Source organism: Carettochelys insculpta, chromosome 19 (assembly GCF_033958435.1).
Source record: "Carettochelys insculpta isolate YL-2023 chromosome 19, ASM3395843v1, whole genome shotgun sequence".
NCBI lineage: Eukaryota > Metazoa > Chordata > Testudines > Carettochelyidae > Carettochelys > Carettochelys insculpta.
Window position 1 is genome coordinate 9,276,424 of NC_134155.1, and position 24,938 is coordinate 9,301,361.

The 24,938-nt window shown below is 41.2% G+C and overlaps 1 protein-coding gene across 1 annotated transcript in view; it reads right to left on the reverse strand.

Annotated features, from left to right (window-relative positions):
* Nucleotides 1-24,938, reverse strand: part of HEATR6 (HEAT repeat containing 6) — a 29,114-nt gene that overhangs the window by 2,589 nt on the left and 1,587 nt on the right. The window contains exons 2-18 of the mRNA XM_075014124.1: nucleotides 23,466-23,573; nucleotides 22,874-23,014; nucleotides 20,677-20,792; nucleotides 18,979-19,093; nucleotides 18,345-18,446; nucleotides 17,678-17,815; nucleotides 16,217-16,500; nucleotides 14,330-14,507; nucleotides 11,551-11,757; nucleotides 10,279-10,378; nucleotides 7,876-8,228; nucleotides 6,702-6,824; nucleotides 6,006-6,092; nucleotides 4,790-4,924; nucleotides 3,310-3,432; nucleotides 1,742-1,866; nucleotides 768-864 (exon numbers count right to left, since the gene is read on the reverse strand). Coding sequence (XP_074870225.1) covers nucleotides 768-864; nucleotides 1,742-1,866; nucleotides 3,310-3,432; nucleotides 4,790-4,924; nucleotides 6,006-6,092; nucleotides 6,702-6,824; nucleotides 7,876-8,228; nucleotides 10,279-10,378; nucleotides 11,551-11,757; nucleotides 14,330-14,507; nucleotides 16,217-16,500; nucleotides 17,678-17,815; nucleotides 18,345-18,446; nucleotides 18,979-19,093; nucleotides 20,677-20,792; nucleotides 22,874-23,014; nucleotides 23,466-23,573 — 2,532 coding nt within the window. The remainder of the gene's footprint in view (nucleotides 1-767; nucleotides 865-1,741; nucleotides 1,867-3,309; nucleotides 3,433-4,789; nucleotides 4,925-6,005; nucleotides 6,093-6,701; nucleotides 6,825-7,875; nucleotides 8,229-10,278; nucleotides 10,379-11,550; nucleotides 11,758-14,329; nucleotides 14,508-16,216; nucleotides 16,501-17,677; nucleotides 17,816-18,344; nucleotides 18,447-18,978; nucleotides 19,094-20,676; nucleotides 20,793-22,873; nucleotides 23,015-23,465; nucleotides 23,574-24,938) is intronic.

A 24,938-nucleotide genomic window follows, 5' to 3' on the forward strand; every position in this document is an offset into this window, starting at 1 on the left:
GATCTAAGCTATATCAACTGGAGTTATGCTTCTAATGTAACTCAAATTGCATAGCTTAGATCAACTTGTTCTCAAAGATTAGACCTGCCCTCAGTGTGAACACTAGTCTGTATCTCCAGTTGAGATAAATTAGTGTAGAATAAAACGTTAATGGTAGCTGTGGATCATGGTAAAGCTAGGTGGTGGAATCTCAACATATTTTGCAGTACAGTGCATAGAATTTACTTATATGTAAGTATTACTGTCAGCTTCCCCAGTTATGCCATTCTTATGGATTATTGTAATGTCACGACATTCGTGAGTTTAATATTCACGAATTCAATTATTCACGAGTGGCTGCCGCTTCCCTGAGACTCCGGGCCAGGAGCGCAGGCGGCCACCGCTTTCCTGGGGCTCCAGAGCTGGGAGCACTGGCAGCTGCCACTTCCCCAGGGCTCCTAGGGAGGAGTGCCAGTGGCTGCTTCCTCAGGGCTCTGAGAGCCAGCCAGGGGCACAGCACGGCCACTGAGCAGCTCCCCACAGCCCCACCACCGGTCTCCGCCTCCCTCCACTGCTGTCCAGAGCTTCCCAGCAAGGATAAAATGATATTCGCAAAATTCAACAGTCATGAGGGTTCTCAACACCAAACCCTTGCAAATGCTGTGACCCTACTGTACTCATATGAAACACCTTGCAGTAAAAATTCAAAAGCAAGTAATGCGTGGTGTTAACTTTGCTTTTGGCTTTATGCTTCGATTTATTCCTTTTTCTGCACCACTCCAGGGTACCTTGTCTTTGTCCTTGGATGCTTCACTTGCTGAGCGTAACATTTTCAACAGCAGGAGGTCTGAGAATTCCTCTTGGAAGCTCTGCCCCATCATTTCCCTAACAAAATAAACCACACACATCCAGGATCAGAGCAGTCAGAAACAGAAAAGACAAGATCAAAGGTAAGCTACGGTCCCCCTTGTATAGGATATACATTTAACTAAATTGACAATACTCTTGATTTTCACTAAAATGCTGTGATCTAAGACTAATACAATGAGTATAGGAAAAGCACATATTACACCTAATTTAAAATATAAATCACCAATGGAGAAAAGCCTGCAGGTAGTGCCATAACACTCATGAAATGCAAAAGTCAATAAACTGCTATCTAAAAGACAGAAAACAGCACAGGACTCAACGGTAAATTTTCAGTGTGGCAAAAGGTTGATGGCAGGGTGATCCATCATTCTGTACTAAGACAGGTTCATAAATAAATATGTTCATGATCCTATTTACACTTTTATGTAATACAAGGATAACAGAATATTCAATTAAATCAAAATGTAAGAAAATACAAAACGGATAAAAGGAAATCACTTCCTTATGACATACATAACCTGGGTAACTAATTGTTCTCAGATATTAAAAGTTTACTGGAATTCAAAAACAGATTAGAGCTGGATAATGAAAATATTCACAGGTTCCAGGATATAGGAATACAAACCCTCATGCCTTGAGGCACAAGACTACCTCCAATTAAGAGTGGTTAGGAAGAAGCTTCCAGTGCAGGTGCATTTATCCGTAACTGTCCTCTACAAAGTTCTTGCACTTTTCTCTGACATTCATGGTATCAAACACTGCCAAATATACCTCCTTTGATCTATTTAGACCATTGATCTGCCAGGCATGGAAATTCAGATATTATTAGGAGACTAATATAAAGATCTCAAGCCACTTTTCAAGTTTTATAAGCCAAAACATTGCTACCTACATGTTGACTATCAGCGTGTCTGTAAGATTGCCCAAGGACCAAGCTGCTTTGGCACGCACGTTGGGAGACTTGTCATGCAGGGAATTCAGGATAGCATTTGCTGTGTCGGCAACAAACATCACATCCTAGAGAATTAAAAGTTTTATCATTTTTTAAAAATGCATGAAAGTCAGATGGATTTCCTTAGCTCAGTACACCTCGTTGTATTGATAGTCACAGTGAAATCTGCACAGAGACCAGCTCTCTTAAAGCAATCTTCCATTCTAAATAAAAACTTTAAAGTATACCTTATGTTGCTAGTACAGCTTTGTTTGATTTCTAGTTAACACTCTAACTCTACAAGGTGTCCAAATTTGCTCCCCTCTGCTCTGACTGTTTCTATGTGATTTCACTACATATTTTAATTTCATTGGTGCTTTAGTTACTTTGATTTAAACATAATTATTTGGATTGACAATCTCATACTCAACAAATGCCACTGTTGAAAAAGTAATTGCTTCTCCAAACTTCCTGTTGAGCTCTCTCTCTAATCTTCTCTTTTGTGGCATGTTATATTTCCTTTCCATTTCCCTGCCTGTGATTAAAGCTTTTCTTTCAAAATATTTTAGACTAGAAATTTCAACTTCAGCCACTGTTCAAGTTTGTCAAAAAGTTCACCCATGTCAGACTTCACATCCATGTTGCAAAAATAAGGGAATCCTCTACTGCGACCAGATGGGTTAACTCAGTTCCAAAAGCAATTTGGTCCATCTGCACAGCTGCAAACTCACCAGCCACACACATACACTTCCCACAAGCTCCGCTGCACACTGTGCTGATGGGAGTCTCCATCAAACACAGCTTTACAGTACACAGGAATAGATTTGAGGTGCGACGTTTTGTGGTGCCTCTTAAAAACACAGAACAGAACTTGCAGTCCTGTCAGGGACTAGCATTGCTTTTACCTAACTTTGCACCACCCACAACCTGAGCTACTCCACAGCCCATGTCAGCACAGACAGTTCTAGGCTTGTCTATGTTATGAGACAACCTGTCTCCTGCTGCTCATGGGCCACCACACTGCCTGAAAACTCTGCAGCACTCTGCACTTACCCTATTCCTAACATGCCCCTCCTGCTCTAGCCCCACCCACAACATGCCCCCTAAGTGAGGGCTTGTGAGGCAGCACTACAGCTGCCTTCTGCAGTTCCTGCACCAAGGCCATACTCTTCCAGCCAAATGCAAGGCTTTTAGAGCTTCTTCATGCCCAGCTGGTCCTTTCACCTGACAAGGGGCTTTTTGGCAGTGGAGGGGGAGGACCTTACACTGCACCGATAGGCACACCAGCTCCACACAGCAAAACAGGACAAGTTCCACTGCCTATAGTGCTCACTGAACAGTGCAGGTAGGATTGGAAAAAGCACCAGCAAACTTCCAGAACATTTCCAGCTCATATCTCTGCACACTGTATTATTATTGGCCTTCGAAGGAGGCCTGTTTCCCACAAAGAAACCTTGTGGTCTACAATTTGCTGACCAACAAATGCACTGTTAAAACTCCAAGAAAGATCATAATGGTCCATTGCTAACCTGCCTAAGACACGAGAAGAGGATGTAGACTCCAAGGGCGCGGGCAGCAGCTGCTTTCACCAGTGGATTCTCGCTGTGAGTCAGTCCCAGCAGTAGTGTGATGCACAGTACCTGCCGGTCATCCTGCAATTAACAATGGGAAGAGAGCAAAGCGCTCCTTAAAACAGAACAGTGGTGACAATAACATACTGCAAAGCCCCTCTTTGGGGAGAAAAAAAAAAGCTAAGAACCGATGTGTGTTTTAAAAAATGAACATCAGGAGCCTGCAGAAACAATGAGAATGTCCTATGTTCCTGTACAGCAAAGGAGTGGAGGGGCTGGCTGGCATTTGGATGCAACAGGAAACAAGAGTACTCCCAGCTTTTAACATAAATTACCCCAAGGCTGCTAGATAAGGCATTATTGATTTCACCAACCTGTAGCTTTGTGATACAATGGCAACCAGGTAAGGCATGTCTGCTGGGGGATCATGGGAAGGGGCTGGGGCAGACAATAGATTCACTACCCTCCTGGACAGAAGAGGAACTACTGTAATTGTAGAAAAGCCAACATGCTGTGAGAGAGAGTTACTCTTCATTGTGAAAACATTAAAGGGCTCAAAAATCACATTAAAATTTCCACTGTGAGGATGCAAGTCTGCAGCAAAGTCAACTCTGCTGCATCACAGCAGTAAGTCAAAGCAGGCAATGACTGACACCAAAGTCTGAAAGGCAAGTGGGATCAAAGTACAGAGGTATGAGGTACACTCTGTGCCTAGAGAAGTTGGACCAACAGAATTCAAGGGATACTGCTGTATGAGCAGTTCCTCTTCAAATGAAACCTGGCAGAGTTATTTGAGTCACAAAGGGCACAGTGACATGAATGGAACTGCACAATACAGTGGCTAGACGCTGCCAAGGCTTTAAAGTATAGAAGCATATTTCATTATGTAAAATGAGAGCAATGCCATCAGATTCAGCTGCTATTGAGAGAGCAAACACTACAGTTTCAGCCACAATTTGCTAGCCAGCCAAATGAAGGGGGGAAAAAGTGCGTGAACATCATCAGCCCACTGGTTTCAGTTCAGCTGTCTGCACGCTTCGATGAACTTTATCAGCAAAATAGCTATATCTTCCACATCTCACCCACAGAATGAGATTCTAAAGGCCATTGTTCTCCATGCAACACAACCAAGCCATTCAACCATGCCACTAATATTCAAGGCCCTGAAACAGTTTACTGTTTACTTGTATAGCCACCTCTTTAAAAAACTCTACATTCAAACTTATTTAATACTCCCAAGAAGGCCTTTTGCAGTCTTCATTAATCATAGCTTAGGATTTTTTAATGTAAAAATATGAACATGGCATGAAATAAAAAAAAGTAGTGACCATCTTTCATATATATTTAAACACATGTTCAACAGTAATATATTTAAAGGGCTAAAACCAGAAGACACCAGTACTTGAAAAGGAGGCAACCCAAGGAGGTGGTACTTTACCTGCAGACTGCTAAAAGCTTCCGGTAAGATAGAAGAAAGAGCATCACAGGCACTTGTCTGAAGGGTAGGATGTTGAGCATTCTGAAGGGCAGCAGGTAAGGGGCCATTCAGCATCTTAGTCCAAAAAGTTACAACCTGTAGTGAAGAAACTCTGTTTATCAACTGACGTTATAAATAGCAGATGCTGATGTCAGAGGAGCTTGACAGTGCTTCCCATGTCTCTGAAATGGATTGTCTTTTCAAAGATCATCTTTAAAACACAGCCAGTATCACAACAGTAAGTAGAAATAAGCAGAAAACAGACTATTATGAGAGTTCGCTCCATCTGCGTCTTTCATTTTTGTTTAATTAACATTCCCTAAAACCATTTTTAAAATCGCCTTTGCTCTACACAGAAAGAATACTGATCGGACCTGCATTGTTGCCAGAATCCCAGTTTCTCAGCCTCAGTGAGCACGTGGAAGAAACAGCCCCAAACAATAGATTTCTCTGTGATCACACAAACTAGGGGAGCAGCCACCTGCTCAATTCTTGTAGCAGGCAGAATACCAAGGAAGGCTCTTGGAGTAGTTTACTATGAAAGGTCACTGAGGCTGCAGTGTAAATTTCTCTAGGTTTTATTTAGCAACCGTAACATCTGTGGTAGTTGAACTACTCAAAATTCTTCCTGATCCCAAAGTTACAGCAGATAGTGTGAGTAAAGGGAAGAAAGGACAATAAATACCTGTATCTCCAAAAATCTAAACAAATACTCATCAGTCTAATTTTAGGTCTAACCAAACCTGCTTACATGTAAAATTGCTGTTTCAAGTAGTCAAAAAAGAGCTGCCCATCATAACTTGCTGTCGCTTTTTCTTAAATTAGCTCATTATTTACCAGGAGGTTTATTCAGCATTGACAAAGCTTGCCATATTGTTATTTGTGTGTGTTCCAAGACAACGTTAAAATGATGAGCGTCAAACACACCAGTTCCTGTCAGTTCATTTTAATAGCAGAAAACAGCCCATCACAATGAAATCCATGCTTTTTTATAGATCTTTACACCATTATAATTTGCTGACTTCAGTGTATACCATACCAGCATCTCAAGATACTTGGTACTCCACCTCAATTTCACATAAAATTGTTATACCCACATTCAGGGCCAATAAGTTTGCAGCAGATTTTAAGACATGAGGCTTCAGTGGAATTCCACCTCTGAAGCCCATATACTTACCAAGTTAACAGGTACTCTCTGACTGACAGCAGTGGTCGAATCTGGTTTATGCTGTTGTACTATACCAGTGCCCAGCTCCTCCAGAAGCTGCCAAGAAAAAGAAAATGCACTGGCTCCTTATCAAAGCAAACTCCATTATTTTTTGCCTATGGAAATATTGAGCACTAACCTCAGTCATTTACACAACGAATGAAATCTGTAATTTAGCATTATTTTCTATTACACTCTATGACTGGTAGCTCAGTGTGTGGAAAAGCACTTCTTAAACAAAGTCTCCAAAAAGGGCAACATAGCAAACTTCTCTGCCGAGATAGACATGTCTTACGATCCCAGAACAAATGGAAAATGCCAAATCTCCCACATCAGCGGTCATTAGAGTAATAAGTAGGGGTCCAATTCTGGACTACTTCCACAGCTAGACCGCCCACTGAATTCAATGGAACTATGACTGTGAAAAGAATGCAAGATTGGGGCAAAGTGCAGTATTGCACCATTAGCTATAGTATGGAGATGGGATAGGTCTTGTTTGTGTATACTGCATGAAACAGACACACACAAGCACATTCAGACCTCTTCCTCTATACAATTGTCTTGGATATGAGGATTTGAACATTAAGCTTACTTTCAAATACTTTTAGAGCATATTGACAGAGCAACACTCAGTAAAAAGCTATCTGCATTTCTCCAAGTTCTTACTTTGGCACCATGGAGCTGAATGGATGGATCTGTTTCCTCCATGCATTTGCTAGCCACCTCTCCAAGCTCTAACAAATAGCTCTGAGCCACAGAGAAATAGCCCTTCACAAGAAGTGCCAAGACCTACAGATTGTGAATAAGACAAAAAAAAAATTGAATGCAATTTACTAAAATGAAAAGACAACATTTTAGTCAATGCAATAACCATATGCTCAACTGCTCAACATGACAGCTGGAAAGTACAACACAAACTAGTAAATGCAAAAGATATTTGGACCCTGTAGTCTATTGTCTTGTCTAATAGAACAAGTCAAAAGCACTATCAAGCAAGAATTTTCAGTAAATTAATTTCTCCAGTTTACATGAGCTCCCCTGAAGCTAACCCAGGCATGGGCAAATACCAGCCTGCAGGTCAGATCTCGCTCTCCAGGGTTAGTCCCAGGGGGCTGCCACTGCTGTATTTACCTGTCTCTCTGCAGATATGGGTAATTGCAGCCCCCCATCGGCCGCAGATTGCTGCTCCTAGACAATAGGAGCTGTGGGAAGCAAATTCCCAGTCTGCATCACTTCCTGCAGTTCCCATTGACTGGGAACATTGACCCGTAGCCAATGGGAGCTGCATTCACCATACCTGCAGAGGCACAGGTAAACATACCACTAGTGGCCCAGTAGGGCTAACCCTGACAAACCACTACCGTTTGATTGCCCTTTCCTGAGCTAACAACCGCCTAAGCAAAAGAGAATTTGCAAAAGACATAAGTCCTGAATCTCCTGGTTAATGAAGCCAGCAGTGCCCAGCACCCATTACTATGAATGAATGAAGGAAGGAATGAAGCTGCTTAAGTTCCTTGGGATGGAAGCAACAAAATTATACTCTTCTACATTGTTACATAAAGAAAACAAAGGTGAGTTCATCAGTCTCAGCCTCTCTGTATGGTGCTTCACTCAGGCCAAAGTCATCTACTGCTAATATTTCACTGATAGCAGATCTTTCTAGTCAAGACTTAATTTATATCCAACAGTGGAATGAAAAGTTTTAAGAGAACACTCCCAAATTCTTAGTACATGCATACATGCCCCATCATCAAACAACGTCACTGGTACTGGACAAAATTGATATTTATTCTTAGTTTCATATATTTAGTTGGTTCTTCTAGTAGTTGTCCATTCCCACCTGCAAAGATTCCAGTCGAACAGGAGATGGTTCATAAACAGTACCAGCTCCGAAGCTAGTATCGCTATCAGAATAGGAATCCTCTCTGGGTAGAACAGCAGTGGAGATACAAAGACCAAGGAGCCAGCAGGGCTCTGCAGATGAACTCTCCCAATTGTCTGTGGGTTCTCCTTGGGAAGGCGGGGGTCTTCTCCACCCCACAGAGGAACTAAGGTGATGAGGGGTCGTGGTACCACTGTTACTTAGTCCTGAAGAACTGGGTTGTTGCAGAAGTAACTGCACTTCTGGTGAAGGGGCTTGAGCAGATACGATAGCACCTAACAATGTGAGGCTGGAAACCCGAACGTTAACATCTAGTCAAGAGAACATGGGAAAATTTCAATTTAAAAAAAGTAAACACTGTGCTGGCCCCCACTCTCTCACCAGGCTTTATGAAAATGGCTTGTGAATATGACTGTGCACAACCTGAAGATACTTTAAACCAGCAGTGCTCAATAGGAATTCAAAGATCACCACACTTGTGGTTGTCTTTTCATATTTGTCACATTGTATTATACAAAATGTTATTAAATATTATTAGTAAAATAAATACCTTCTGGCCTTTGAATTCGCACAAAAACCTGTGAGATGACATAATAATCACAGACACAAGTACGGCAGCACAACCTGCTGCAGCAAAGAAAAGCTTAGAACACCGCGTAGCCTGTATCAACCACTCCCTGGTGCGGCTGGGAGTGGCACAGCTCCAGCTGTTCTCTGCGAGTACTGCGCAAACAGTGGAGCTGTCCCCACACATTAGAAGCCATGATACCAAATCCCCATCCTTCTTCTGCCCTGCAGTGCTTCCTTTCAGCATGAGTCATGTCAGTGCCTGCAGGGATTCCCCCCTGGCTGGCAGGCTGCCTGCTGTATTGCGCCTCTGCTAATTGTCTTGAACATGCGTGATGAATCCAAAGCATTATTATATCTTATGAGTTAGGGATGCATGCATTTGCCACAGGGCATTGTCCTATTTGCCACATGGGGCAAGTAGCAAATGTATTGGACACTGCAGCTTTAAACAAAATACCTCATATAACCTACCAATTTTAATGTCACAATCTGATGAATCTGAACATCCTGGTATGTGCACATATCATTCTTGTATGTGAAGTTAGTAATACAAAGTGGTGAATCTGTTTATCATTTTAAATGGGTTAATGAGGGCCATTACTGGTGCCGCAGGAGCTAGCTTGGTGATCAGCTCAAGGACTTGTAAACAGCTTTGTTTGTCCTGTCAGCCCAGGCAGAGGTTGGTGCTAGAAAGACATGTGACCATACCACCTGGTACGAAAAGCCATTTTGTACCTGGTGTTTTTTTCATGGGAAGGAGATAACAAAGGATTTCCACCCTTGGGAAAAGTCTATTTAAGCAATAGGAAGCAATTCCCTTTTGTCTTCGGCTGGCCTTTGAAACTGTCTGACATACCCCAAGAACACACAAGAACTCTGAAAACCTTTCAGTAAAAGAGTAAAACAGCTGTCTCTGATTTGAAATTTATACCTAAACAGCTGTTCTTATTTCAGGTAAGAATTCGCATATAGCTAGTTTCTTAGTGAATTAGAACTAGCAATGGATTTTTCATATATTTTAATTTAGTCACTTACTTGGGCCTGTTTTCACGTCCAATCACTTACATCTGTAGTGAATAAAACCCTTTGTTTACTATCAGATTCAGTGTAAATAACAGTTACTTGGGGGGGAACAACCACAATGTAGCTCTCTAATTTATAAAGGGACATTACCTGATGAACTTTCCAAAGTGAAAGATGTATTCAGCTGGTGGGGAGGTTAGTCCCATTTAGAGGCTAGTTTCCTGGATTCTGTCCCCTAGAACTTAATCCTCCGAGAGCTGAAGAGATTCAGTGCCTGCTTTGCATTGCAGGTGGGGCAGTAACCAGTGTTCCCTGTAAGCTGAGTGCTTGGATGGCCACTCAGGAGAGATTCAGGTGCCACACAGCTGATTAGCAGAGTGTCCCTGGCCAGCAGCATGTATTTGGTGGTACCCATAACAAAATTTACTTTGCCCATGGATGGAAAATGATAGAGGGAACGCTGGGGGTAACCCCAACCCTGTGCGTTGGCTGGGGGAGACCAGAGGATCTGACCCGCAGGACAGGGTGGTGGAGAGTCCTATAGAGCAAGAAGGCGGATGTCAGAAGCATGAACAGCACATGCTAGGGAACAACCCCAAGGGGACTTCTGTAATTGTGCCCATTACAAGCACCACTAAGCAGTGAGATTATTTATGCAGTTACTGATCAAGGAAAATTTTTCTTAAAAAAATTATTAGTAATTAAGATTTAGTAATTAAAATACAACATATACAGAGAGAAAAGAATCCAGTCCTTGTCAAAGCAAACCTTTATGACGAACATATGGCTTTATCTGGTTCCAAACTCTTGTCAATAGACCAGGTTTTAAACGGCTGTACGGTGCATTTGATACCAAGTTCGCAAGGCACTAAAACACACAAGAGACCATTGCATGAGAAGTAGTAGCGGCTAAGGTGAAGATGTTGCTCTCTCATTTTGTACCTAGGATTTAGGTCATTTAGACAGCTGCACTAATTGCATTTGCAAATAACTGAAGATAGTTGCTCAGTACAGGAAGTCCCCAATTTACAAGTAGGTTGTGTTCCAAAAGTTCAATTGTAAGTCGGTTGTTTGGAACTGAGAACACACCTTCCCATACAAACAATCTTATGAATGGTAATTAGGTTCCCAAGCTAGCCCACAAAAGCCTCCTTAACCCATAATGTAGCAGAAGTACCGTATATTTGCAATGAAAAATAGTAGAAATCTTTTTATTTAACCTTCAATGCTGGTGCTTGAAGAAAGGCAAATTTAATTAGACGAGAATGAGGATGCATGAATTCTGAGCATTCCCAGACAACCCCTTCCAACTCAGCAAGGGTTCTGTGCCAACTACCTCTTTCTCCCAATCCCCTTCTGCCCCAGAGGCTGCATCCAGCCCCCAGTCAGCAGGAGGCAGTAAAAACTGCAAGGGTGAGCAGGTGTGGAAAAGGGGCAGCGTGCAGCCAGCTACTGGAAAGAAGCGCCAATTTCCCCCTCAAAGCTTTGCGTCTCTCCAGCCACTAGCTGCATGACCTCCCTCTGCTTCACGATAGCTCTTTGGCCAGTACTGGTGCTGCTCACCAATACCTCTGCCTCTCTCCCCTTTCTGTTTCTATTTGCTGGCATTTGTAACGCCAATGTTTATCGCTCAGGGAGTGCTAGTATTTGAAATTTTGGCCCCAAAACTTTGTTTCTACAGGTTAAAACTCCCAAATCTGACACTCTCTCATCCAGCAACATCCATCATCTGGCAGGACCATGGATCTTGCAGAACCAAAGAGTCCTGGGGCTGGGAGGTAGAGGGGCCAGCCAAACCACAGCATGGCAGCCACAGAAAACTGTGTTCAAGAGAACAAGAACCAATGGGACTTTCTGGATCCAATTTGGCAAGCCTTAGTAAGACTGAAAAAAAATCTGCTGATCTCATGGGTTCTGCATGATCACCCTGTCTCAGTCGTCTATAAAGCATGACGTCTGCTCTCAAGGTCACTAGAAAATTGCCTGGAAGCCAAATCAGAGGTACCAAGTGTAAGCATGTTCACCATAAGTGTAAAGTACCTTGATGACTTGTGTAAGGGTTTGTGAGGAGGATTCTGCCACCAGGGCTAGCAGCAGGCAGCGATGCAACTCTCTAATGCTGGAAGCTATAGTTACAGAGAAAGGAGTAAAAGCTCTTTTATGGTCATGAGCGTCTTCAGCAACAGAGAGAAACTGCTTAGAACCTTCCAAAATGGCTGAGAGAACTTGAAGAGCACAGGCACGGGTCTGAAATGACACAATATTTCAATTTTGTTTTAATCAAACAGTGGGAATATATCAAACCTTTCCTTCTCTTGTTTCTTCCCATTGCGTGTGTGTGTGTTACACAGAAGCTTTCTCCTCACTGGGAAAAAAAAGATACGTGTATATGGACTGCAGGATATGCTAAGATCAGGGAACCCAGCTCTGCTGACAGCATTTTGCAATGCATTTAAGATGGAATATCCTTAGTTTCCTCCAAAAAACACACTGGCATGCAGAATACATATTCTGTTAAACGCACAAATGTCCTGACTGCAGATCAACAGCAGACAGTCACAGGCATGGCTTTGCAATGTACTTACTATCAACTAAAGTATCAGAGGGGTGGCTGTGTTAGTCTGTATCTGTAAAAACGAGGAGTCCTGTGGTACCTTAAAAAATTATTTATTTGCATCTCATTTCATGGGTCTTTGCCCCGAAAGCTTATGTTCAGATAAATCAAAACAAAAAGCAGTCCAGTAGCACTTTAAAGACTAACAAAATAATTTATTAGGTGATGAGCTTCCGTGGGACAGATCCACTTCTTCAGATCATAGCCATAGCAGAACAGTCTCATATTGACAGAACTCATATTGAGTCTGTTCTGGTCTGGCTATGATCTGAAGAAGTGGGTCTGTCCCACAAAAGCTCATCACCTAATAAATTATTTTGTTAGTCTTTAAAGTGCTACTGGACTGCTTTTTTGTTTTGATAGTATATAGATTAGCACCGTTATCTCTCTGTTACTCTTGAAGGTGCCACAAGACCTGTCATTGTTAAACGTTGTGCCCATCTCTTTTCATTATTAGGATATTAGGATTCAACATGTCTGCTCAGGTTTCCTTGGATCCTCCTATCAAAAGCTTATAAATGTTATCCCCTTTACCATTCAGTGTCATCACAGAGACATCTGAAATTGAGAGCACCTTAAAATACAAGATGCTAGACCTTCCAGATTTTTACCATGCAGCAATTACTAGGTTGTAAATGCTAAGGGAAAGTGCCCATCCAACACAATATGCCTGTCCTTTTGGCAGGCTTTTTGACACTCAGCACTTTCCAGCTTTTTCCACCATTCACCTTAATAACCACCTCCTCTAGAAACAAACTGAGATCTCTCCAATTTATTTATATTCTGTTTCACTTGCTCTCTTTGGTACAACAGTCCTGTGTGTTTGAAGCGCCACCATTTCTCAATTGGAAGAGACCGTCCCCACTTTATGAACCTCTTACTTAGGGCTTCTCTATGTAGTGAAAACACTCACAATAGCTGGTAAGCACTAGCCACTCCACATTATTTTCCCATGGACATTCTGAGCACGCAATAAGACTGCCTTCATGCACATGAGCTTAATGCATTTTGGAAGTGTACAACACAACACCTCCAGAGGGCACTCTTAGGCTACGTCTACACTGGAGGATTTTTGTCCACAAAACCTGGGGAACGTCCAGGTTCCCAATGTGCTCTGTCACACGTAAAACGACAGAACGCAGCACTTTTGTCAACAGCCCTATCCTGCTCCCCGTGAGGCATAATGCCTGTCAACAGAACACCTGTCTGGATGTTCCAAGGGGCCCTCTGTTTACAGACAGAGCTTCCGGGACACTAGGCAGCCCTGTCTGCTGTGCTTCTGGTTGACTGTTTTGCTGATAAGAACAGCTGGGCAGTCTGGCCACTCCCTGTCGACAGAGCAGATCACTCCTGCAATCTGCTTGACAGTTTGGCTGCCATCTGTTCACAAGAGTTTTGTCAGAAGATATCTTCCAACAGAAAGTTCTGCCAACAGATCATTCCAGTGTAGACATAGCCTTAGTGTACAAGGACACCGCCCATGTGTGGAATCATAGGTGTTGGAACTAGATGCTGCAGCACGCCTGGGCTTGAAGTTGGTTCCATTACATACAGGTTTCAATTTGAGTTCAAGAGAGCCCGCTACAAAAATTGTTCCAGAACCCCTATGTACGACTAGCGTGGAGTTGCTATTGCACTTTAAATTCACACCATGGCTTGCTGCACCTAACTTTCCTGGGCAGACAAATCCCTAACATAGTATGAAAAAATGTCTTCTCTCTTCCAATTTGATCAATCCCTTTCACACATTTTGGACTCTTTGGTCTCTTTTTCCAGAAAAATAATTTTAACTCCAATAACCTGGTCTCGTAACTACAGAGTCTACATACATAACAAATCCTTTGTTACACTAACAATGCAACCTCTTTTAGTCCTAAAAGCAGTCAAGTAGCCCTTTAAAGACTAACAAAATAGTTTATTAGGTGAGCTTTCGTGAGACAGACCCACTTCTTCAGACCATAGCCAGATCAGGTCTGAAGAAGTGGGTCTGTCCCACGAAAGCTCACCTAATAAACTATTTTGCTAGTCTTTAAAGTGTTACTTGACTGCTTTTTGTTTTGATAGTGTATAGACTAGCACAGCTTCCTCTCTGTTACTATTATTTTAGTCCTGTGTTACAGGGAGAAAAGCCACAATGACCAGGGAAGGCAGATCTGAAGACTAGTACCTGAAAAAAAAGGTTTTCAAGACAACAAATTCCCTTACCTTTGGAGAAGGATCCTTCAGTGCAATAGTCATCAAAGACACAGATTGAGGGCTGCCTATTCCAGGCGTATCAGGAACAAATGCTGACCAGTAGCCATAAAGAACTTTTTTTTCTATTGATTTGATAGTAGAAAGGAAACAGGCTAAAGCCCCTTGACGAACTTTGGCTTGATAAGATCTTTAATGAAACAAAACATGAATTAATAGCAGCTCTGAAAAAAATAATTGATTTGACTTCATTTATTCAGGTTACTGACTAGGTATAAGAAACAAGCAGACTTGTAGAACCTTAAAGACCAACAAATTCATTTATTAGGTCTTGAGCTTTCATGGTTAAGACCCACTTCTTCAGCTTTTCAGATTGCAGTAGCTAATAAGAATCCAGGGTTTATATAGTGGGGGTGGGTGGGCTGTACAGGAGGGAAGAAGTCATCTATCATTAATAAGACAAGTGGAAAATTAACTAAATAGCTAAGGCCAAAAGGAAAAAGAAAAGAAAGCATCAGTTTACTTTCAAGCTACTACTAATTACCTTGCTATTTTCGTAGTTAAATTAAACTACTATATATTTTAGAGAGTTTATCTGTTTGATCAAGAACTCCTCCTAAACAGTGGGTCAGATGTAGATCTTTACCATTTAGGTGGTGGTTGGCAGCATTTTAACTGGTCTTTTGTTAATCCACAGGCAGCATGGCTTTGAACAAGCTCCCGGCTGCATGAGGGAGGATGGGTGAGGCTAAGCTCCCATCTCACGTGCTGATGAAAATCAGCTTGTGTGCCACTCTTGGCACCTGTGCCAGGGGTTGCTGACACCTGTCCTAAATAGCAAGAGCTAAGACCATCAAATTAAGTATACAGCTTTCTCTTATCATAACTTAAAGCAGGGGTGAGCAAAGTGGAGGGCGGCGCCCTCGGATGGGCATGAAATTTCATGAGGGCGCAGCAGGATCAGGTTCTGGGTCTCAGGCTCACCCATCTCATTAAAAATGTTGAAATACGTTACTAGTTTGGATTACGTTACACAGGTGCCAGGGGGTGGTGTTAACTGCAGGGAAAAACAGTGGGGCCCAATGTAACAAGTTTGCTCACTCCCGACTTAAAGCAATGTAAGGCTTTGGTTTTGCTAGTCAAATGGGAAAAAAGAGACGGAATCCCCACATCAAGTACAGTCCTCAACACTGACATAACTGAGTGAATATTGGAAGAGACTGAAGATGAGCTAGAAAGAGAGAATAAACCAGGAAGAGGATTGCTTCTCAATAAGTCTTACAGAAAAGAGATAAAAAATGGAGAAATTTGGAAGAGAGTGCTCTGTTTTGGCCCAGCTAAATCAATACGTAAGGTTTGAAAAGTAAAACGAAATGTTTTGGAAACCAAATGCACCACAGCCCTTTTTTGTTAAAGCATAGTGAATGACAAGAGTTTATAGGGATGAAGAAAAAATGCATTTGATAGAATTCTCATTTTAAAAAAATTACTAAAAAAATTAAATGAACAAATTTTAGCAACACCTTTTTTAAGAAATCTGAAATAAAAATTAAATAAAAATTAAGTAAAATAACATTAAAAATGCAATCATTTAAATGAAGCATATATTTTTTCCTTTTGCTTAAAAAAATAATAATTGAGCTAAGGAGCTGAGCAACTTCAGGCAAATCTGTTAGTAAAATATATAAATCACATTAAATGATTTCTCTAAAAGTTTGAAGAATCCATTGCTTGGATTGAGAAAATGGGAGGGTGATTAAAATACTGCACGTGTGCAAAACTGGTGCCAGATCTACAAATAGGACAAAACCCATCATTTAGCATGCCACACAAGCAAGAGTGTTGTGAACAACAGCATTATTTGCTTCCATGCTTTACATTTACATGAACAACAATAACCTCATTTTGCTTTGTATTCCACCTTCAGCATCAGAATACTCCGACTCACTGCTGCTGATCCTTTTCCAGCTGAGATAGTGATCCTTTCCAGCAGGCACATATGCAGCATCTAATGCACGATTCCATGGATTTAGACAAGAACTGCTTTGTGCATCGCCTGAATGTAACTGAAATATATCCATTCCATGGATCGTTCCACCTCGTGCATCACCTTCTAATTCTTCTTTCACTTCTTCTCCCAACTGTCCTTTCTTTTGTTTCCCCCTGGACTTTTTCCTTCGGGTCTGTGTCAAGAGGGGGAAAAAAAAAATCACAAGACAGATTAAAGTAAGAATTTTGCGACCAGAAAAGATTTTATTATCCTGCAAATACTTTGAATGACAGCCAGGTCATTTCTGAAAAATGAGACACTCAAATGCAAAAAAGTATGCATAAATGAATAAGCGTTTGTGTGTTCAGCACTTAAGTTCATCACCATGGAGTTGCATATTTTATAAGCAGTTAAATGACTTATTTTAGGTAGACAGATTAACTTCAGCCTGTCAAATAAAAAGCTTTGGTCACTGATGTTTAGTTACTTTTATGAAATAGAGTTAAGTAAATGAATTATACATACGTTGATATAATTAGATCTTAATCCATTTAAGCTTGCATACTCCATTTCTTAATAAAGACGACATACAGTTATTATCACTTTAATGTTCCATGGGTACATGTTATAAGACTGGTTTGTTTAGACATTTCAGAACAAACCTTTAGGTACACATAAATGGTAAACTCCAAGTATTAGTATAACAACAAGAGTTTCCACAATTCTGCTTTTTTTTTTTTTTTTTTTAGAAAAATAGTATTTTTATATTGAGACATTTATGTTAGTATTCCTGTAGCTCTTTTGGATTTGTAGCAGATACTCATTAACTTTAAGGAAGATTGCAAGCCAACAAAATGACCCTCCAGCTTTACTTTGTCTAATGTCTTTCATGTGATCTGCAACCCAAAAAGCTTTACGGGGTTAAATAATAAACAGCAAATGGACAGAGAAGTGGGTATACCTAAACAAGGAAGAAAACTCACGTTTAGATAAGCCTAACTTTCCCAGGAAAAAGTTAAAGTGATTGTGTGTTAGAAAAGAAGTAACATAACTTAGGATAGAAAATGCCACAGCTAGTTTGATGCCATCAGTCCCACATCTGCATTCCACAAGTTCTGGATGACAGACAACTGATGCTCATAGAGTCAATAAAACCCATCTCTGCAGAATCCGCTGTTTTAGCTGTCTGATTTTATAGAGCATTTTGTTATTCAGTGTAGAGATTTATAATCAATACCATTAAGGAAAGCAATGTGAAATACATCACATGCTGAGAATACAAAGAAATGGTCAGTCACCATATAAGGAAAGATCCAGTCAAAACAACTAAACACACGCAAAAATCAATATGTTGTATAATTTAAGTTTACCCCTGTTGGCTTAATCGTACTCAATTCCTCCTGCTCCTGTTTGACAGGTGACCTTCCATCATACTGAGGCAGCGGAGTTGGGTACAAGACTGCAGGCATTTCCATGTTCAGTCCAGGCAGCCCATAGAACATGCATTTCTAAACCAGAAACAAAAACACCAGCATTTTGATCCATTTGGGTACACACAGAATTATTGTATGTGCAGGTGCTCACCAACTGTTTTCACTTTACCTTAGCTCACACCCAAGCTGCCAATGGCAGACAATTCAGCATGAGGAGACTCAAATAGCCTAATAAAATACCTGTTCAGTAATTCTGATTTTTAAATCAGACATTTTGGCAACTGAATTAAATTATTTCTAGGATTTTTAGTCCATCCCGCACACTAATGGGAGACTTGCATCTTAACCATCAAGGCATTGCCATCAACTTCTCTGCAATAGGAAATGCAAGAGAACGGAAAGCTTTATTATACTTTAGAGAGAACTTTCCCCCTTACTCCATGTCTTTCATTCGATTTTTCAGTGTGATCCTCCTTCCTCACATCAGCCCTCTCTACCTCTTTTTGCTGCCTTCTCTCTTCTCTTTTCTCACTTAGAGTGGGACAGGAAGAGCACACATTATACAGTCTGTCTAAAAGTGGATTTAAACCAAGAAACTATTCACCTTTAATACAGCAAGAAGGGACCCAAGCTGATCAGTCTCCATTAGCTTCATCTTCCCACCATTTAAAAGTGACTGGATACCTTTCAGAGCATTCTGTAACAACTGAAAGTAACTTAGAATTAGCCCATGCATATACATATGGCACCTTTCAACTTATGGGCTTCTGACATTATGCAGTGTAAAACAACATAACTGCTTAGCATCACAGATACTTGAACCATCTACAGAGATATTATTAGTGAAGTCTCAACTAACAATATTCCAAAGCATGAGACATGAACAACTTTTGCCAAACAGGAAGGCTTTGAGCATAAAAGGCTATTTATTTCAAATCAAATTTTAAAAGTTGTCTAGCTATCCCACTGCAAGGCATAGTATAACTATACTTAGTGTACCAGAGGGATAGCCGAGTTAGTCTGTATCTTCAAAAACAATAAGAAGTCCTGTAGCACCTTATAGACTAACAGATATTTTGGAGCATAAGCTTTCAAGGGCAAAGACCCGCTTCATCAGATGCATGGGTGTGGGGTTTCAGAGGAGTATTTAAAGAGGGTGACTATATATATAGATATAGATATACACACACACACACACACACACTTTGTGTGTTTCAGCAAATGGGAGTTGTACATACCATACAAAAGGTGATGTCATCCACATCAGAGGTTTTTGAAGACTGTAACACATTTAGGAAAGTTTGAAAACACAGACTTCTGTAAGACTCATCTAAGTATGGCTGTCCAGGCACACTAAAATGAAAGCAGATGCAGCTAGTCAATAAACACTACCCAAGCTCAGATCCATGCCTTGCGTCACACAGCAGCAACATGGAATGGGACCGTACTTTGGCACCTAGAAAGGATGAAACTCTACCATTGAAAACACCCTCTGGAAAGTCTGGTTAATAAAATTTCAGTACACTTGCTTAAATTTACTTCAACGTTTGGCTTTTCCTGCCTGATTAAAGTGGATTCATATGTTTGGTTTTCCAGGCTACAAGCAGGTGCAGAATGACACCAACAGGAGCAATGTCACTATTTTGCTGAAATGTCCTCAGACATGGGTACACAGGTCGCACTGAATTAATAAAGCTGCAACTGCATATCTTAGGATACAACTTAGCCCTTTATATGACCTTGAAAGGCTTGTCCAATTTCCTTCATTTTCACAAACACAGACTGCCTTAATGCAGTGAAATGGTTATCTTTTTTATTTAAATTGCCACCCATCTCTCTTTACTAAATGAATATAAAGGTGATTGCTGGACCAATTCAATCTGTGCTACCTAGATATCAGATTATCATAACATGACCATTAGTGTAGTTGCTCTAGATTCTTTAAACAATTTTCTTTGTCTGGCTCCCTAAGCAGCTGCTGCCCATATGTTTAATTACTTCAAGTCACCCGTGTGCAAGTTTGATAATGTTCACAGTAAGAGTCAAATAGCGCAAGTGATTTTCCAGAGAGCAGATTCTAATTAGAAAAATCACATTCAAAGCTGCCAGATGCTGCACTTTGCTCTAGGTTAAATAAGTCATCTGACTTCACCCTGGACCTCAGAAGACTCTTCTTTCTTACAAGTCCCATTCAGTGGGACATCAAACCTTCCTTCCAAATTGCAAAGCTCTTTAAATCAGGTCCAAATTCCTGTTGGCTTAGACTGTTAGATTATGCAGTCTAAGTTTGTCATAGACAAATAAGAAAAAGCTTCCATCTGAATAGTTTAGTGAAGTGTTTTGGATGCAATGAGATCTTGCTTTGGCATCAGCTTATTAATTCTTTGAATCTTATTACAAATCATTCACAAACCAACCATTCCAGTGCATCAGATAGTCACAACACAAGATGTAATCAATTATGTCATAAACATTAATAACCATCTTTGCTGACAGATTAGTATTGCCCAGAAGAAGCACGGTATGCCTGCCTTTTCAGTCCCTCCATCCCCACTCACCCTCACCCTCTGCCCATTTAAATTTTAGTTTTAGAAATTTGACAATTCCTACTTTTCCCTGAATGAGTAGGACAATAGCTAGGAGCACAGCAGTTTTACCTTTCACTCACAAGTCATGTTTATAATTTCCAGGATGTAGCACAAACAAGGCTACTGGGGAAGAAACTTTTCCTTTTGGCTTTCATCAAACGGCAAAGTCCCACTGTAACCAATGGGACTGTTCAAAGCAGCGGAACTTATTTAAGTGGCCCTGAAACCATCACACTGATCTTGTTTTACTGTGTTGAGCAGGGTTATACAGGCTGGCTGTCAGCATTTCCAGATGCCCACTTTTAAAGCACCCATAGAAACAGCTCTTGAAATGACTTGATTTAATACCTGAGACACAGATTTGCCATGCTGTGTACTGCTGCCCTCCTGAGTTCCACATCAGGCTGAGCAGGATCGCTGAACTGCACCAAGAGTCCGCTCTTCCCCAGCAAATCTGGGAAATACTAAAATAAACCATTAATAATTACTATGGGCCAACAAGATACAGAGATGGGTATGGTGAACGCAAATCAATTGACATATTCCCTTTTTACTCCAGATCAAGAGAGCTATAGTCAATGTGATATAAATCAAGCTTCTTAAATCTTATAGCTTGATACAGAAATAGCAACAACTCAGTATATCTGACTAATATCCTCTGAGTAGAAATTACATTCATTTGTAAAATTGTCATTCGTTATTATGCAGGTATGAGTCATGACTCGATACTAGGGGTAAGCAATAAGCCGGATGCAGTTCACCAGGGTTAGCCCCTGGCAGACTGCTGGCAATTTATTTACCTGCACTTCTGCAGGGATAGCTGCCTGCAGCTGCTGTTGGCCACAGATTCCCATTCCCGGCCAATGGGAGCTGCAGGAAGTGGCACAGACTGGGACACCACTTCCCGCAGCTCCCATTAGCCAGGAACAAGCATCCATTGCCAAAGGGAGCTGCAAGCATCTGTATGTGTGGACAGGCAGGTAAATAAACTTCCATTAGCCTGCCAGAGACTAACTCTGGCAAACCACATCTGACCCATGGGCCGGTTATTGTCCACCCCTGCTCTATAGTCAAGACTGAATTCTATTTTGTACTTAACTGGCTTGCATTCAACCTCCTTGTTTTGTATGAAAAAACATAGCACCCTTTTCTCAAACTTACAGCACTTGTTTTTTGGGTACAGAATGAATTTTTGAGCATTTAAAAGTAAATCCTTTAACTAGTTTATAAAGTAAATTAATGTAAAAATGTGTTAAAAATGTAATGTGTGTCAGTCTCTGTCTCAAAAGAGCTTAACAATGGAACAACACAGACTTCTTCACAATCTGCAAATAAAGTTAATTAATACCTTGTACACAGGATATATTTGAAGAAACCAGACTGTAATTAAACTAAGTTATTATCTATTGTTGTACCCAACTGCTATGTTACACAGGCTACAGGCACAGTCAAGTCAACTCAGGAACTCTTCAGAGGTATCATTGTGACATCACAGGTAATGCAACCCATTAATGCCTTTCCTCTACAGCTAATCTGTAAGCAAAAATTCTATTGGTTTTAGTGAATCATTGGTGTCAAGGAGACTCCACACATCAGGAGCTCTCAGTGGTAGCCACTTGGCACAGCTGTCACCGCTCTTTAAAGAGCCCATAGCTTCATGCTAACTTTGGCATCATTACTTGAAAGGTTCTCGCAGCACTGCTATTTCAGCTCTAGTGCACAATGACGGTTTCATCCTGCTGCTGTGTGAATCTCAGGTTCCTACTGAGCACATGGAGCCCAGAGAGATCATGATGAACACACAGCCAATACTGCATAAGCCAAAGCTCACTCCTGTATTGGAATCTGCCCTTGTAGCAGGAAATGGGCTCTCCCAGGAAGGCAGTGTGCATGCAGCAGAAGGGCAATCCTGTCTAGGGTCACCTCTCCAGCTGGCTGCGATGGGGACAGCATCCATATGCCTTCTACGCAGAGCACTACTCTCATCAACACAACTCTCTGCACCAGTAAGTTAATTGCAAATTAAGGCCCAGATTCACCAGTGTGCTGAGCTGGCAACCCAAAGCAGCTGTACAAGCAAATTAACTGGCTTGCATGCTCTGCATGCTTTGGAGCTACTTTGCTCTACAGTGATGCTAATGACAGGGGGAAAAACAGGACGAAAATCTAAAGGCTATGTAAAACAATTTAATCTAATCTAGAATAACAAACAGCAAAACATAACCCTATGGTTACTGCACAGCCTCACTACAAGGCAAAATTAATATTGTTTGGTGCCTTAACTGTAGATTTCTTACTTTAACATGTTTGGAGTTCTCCTTAGCATAACCTGAAATCAGAATTTTATGGATTTGTAATACTTGATTACAGAAGTATTACAACACCCCTGTAATGTGTTTTATCCTTAAACTACTCATACAATGTCAAGATGGAGTTAACACTGAGAGTAACGTGCAGCTTTTCTTTTGCAGGAAAGGAAGGGGAAGAGAGTGCAAGGATCTGAGACACTGAAGACCACTTTCTTTTAGCAATAAATTCAGCCTACCTTCTGACAGTTAGGTCCATTGTTGTAAACAAGAGCTGCTAAGGCTTGCAGAATTTCAGTGTGTGTCCAAGAGCTGCACTGTTTGAGAGCGGAGATGGAATAGGACAGAAGAAAATCCACACTCTTTTCATCAACCACTACCTAACATCACGTAAAGGAACAACTTTTAAAAAGTGTTTTCGATAGGTATTCTTATTATACTGTACATTATTCAAGTCAGGGTCACATTCCTGTAGATGGAGAGTGATACAATTGATTCGGCGGTTAGAATTTCATGCTGCTACAGAAACAGCCTATGTTACGGAAATGGTCATTGGTTTCTTGTTTTCCCCAAGACTGAAGGCCTGATACACAAGCTTTTCAGTCTCCTGTGGGAGTGTCGGCAAATGCAGTTCTTAGGTCACCTAACCCTTTAGCCATGCATAGCCCAGACTGTAGTTCAGAAGAGTGGAAGGATGAATAGGATGGTGAAAATCCAAGCACATTCATATTAGGTCCTCTCTATTGCTTCACCTCATGGAGGAAAAAGCTTTTTTTGGTTCCTGCCCCTGTACTTGGAAGGGTAGGGACAAAACTATCAAGTTTTCCATACCTGGAATCTGTTAAGTAAATGATGAATGAGCTGACAAACTTTGTTGACAAGATGCTCCTGACTGAGATGAACCAGCTGACAGGCTTGAACAAGTAGAGCACAAACATCCTGGGAGAAAAAATGTTAAAGTGAAAAACAAGGCCAGAAGACTTAGCAATCATTTATCGTTGAGACACTATATCATTTTGGCTCCAGAGTAGAGAGTAACCCACTGGCTAAGGTCTCAATTGTGCAAATGGATTTGAATGGGTGGAATACTTGTATTTGTGTGGAGCACAACTGACATCAGTAGACTTTCTTACTGACTGTCCATAAGATGGAGGCATCCAACTACTGGATCTGTCATTAAATATGCAAATTTCCACTGAAGGACCCAGCATTGCGAGACAAACAATATTTAAACACAGAGCACAATAGCTAATAAAGGCCAAAGTGAAACAAGGAAGAAAGGAAATGGAAAAAGGGGGCAATGTCTAAAATATTAAGGTGAAAGGAGGTTAATCTAAACACTTCCCAAAATGAAAACAAAAGCTGGGAGACTGCTGTGGAAAACAAATAAGAAGCATAATTGGTAATTAAAGATTGTTACTGGTTTAATGTAAAAAAAGTATGATATAAAAAGTGTACACCCAAGAAAGTATTTTCATTTTTCCATAGATAATTTATCCCTGTACAAAATAATTACTAAGATGTTGTGCAATAATTGAGAATTTAAATGATGCAAAGATAGAATATTCTCAACTATCATGCTACCAACCACCTTCATTATGCCCATCACATTCCCCTACCCATAGCATTTAAACCAGAGATCTCTATTACCACTCCACTGCACATGGCTATTACAACTCAGCCATGGCTTCCAGGCTCCCTTCTGCAAGAGCTGGAAGCATGGTCCTCTTAAAAGCCCTGGAGTGATCCATGACTCTCAGGATATAGCTATATGTCAACTGGGAGGGCACTACTCAGCTTGGGTAAAGCCAGCAGCATGGTCGTGATGGCTTGGGTTAGTTGCCTGATTATTCTACCTGACAACCTGAGTACACACTAAGTTGTCACCTGTGCTACCATGGTCACACTGCTATTTTCTCAGCACTATTTTGCCAGAGCTAGTACATGTCTGTGTAACTGCATTTGGGAATGTCCTCACAGCTGTATGTAAACAAGTCTTTAGGGTCTAGGCTCCTAACAGTACAGTAGAAAGAAAAGAACTTAAACTCAAGCTGGGGCTCTTGGGACTTTCAGGATTCCTGCTGTGAAGCTAAGCTGCCCCAGGATGCTGGATTGTCAGAGCAGCTGGCTCTCTAGGCTTTTGCAGTTAGGCAGCCCAGAAAGCCAACTTGCCAAGAGTTTGAAAGCCCTGGGATCCCTAGTGCTAAAGCAGTGGGCATGGCCTAGCTGTCCTAGAGCTTATTACAGGGGCAGAAGGTGGGCTCTGAACCTCACACAAATCATGTCAATTTCACGGACGGACTA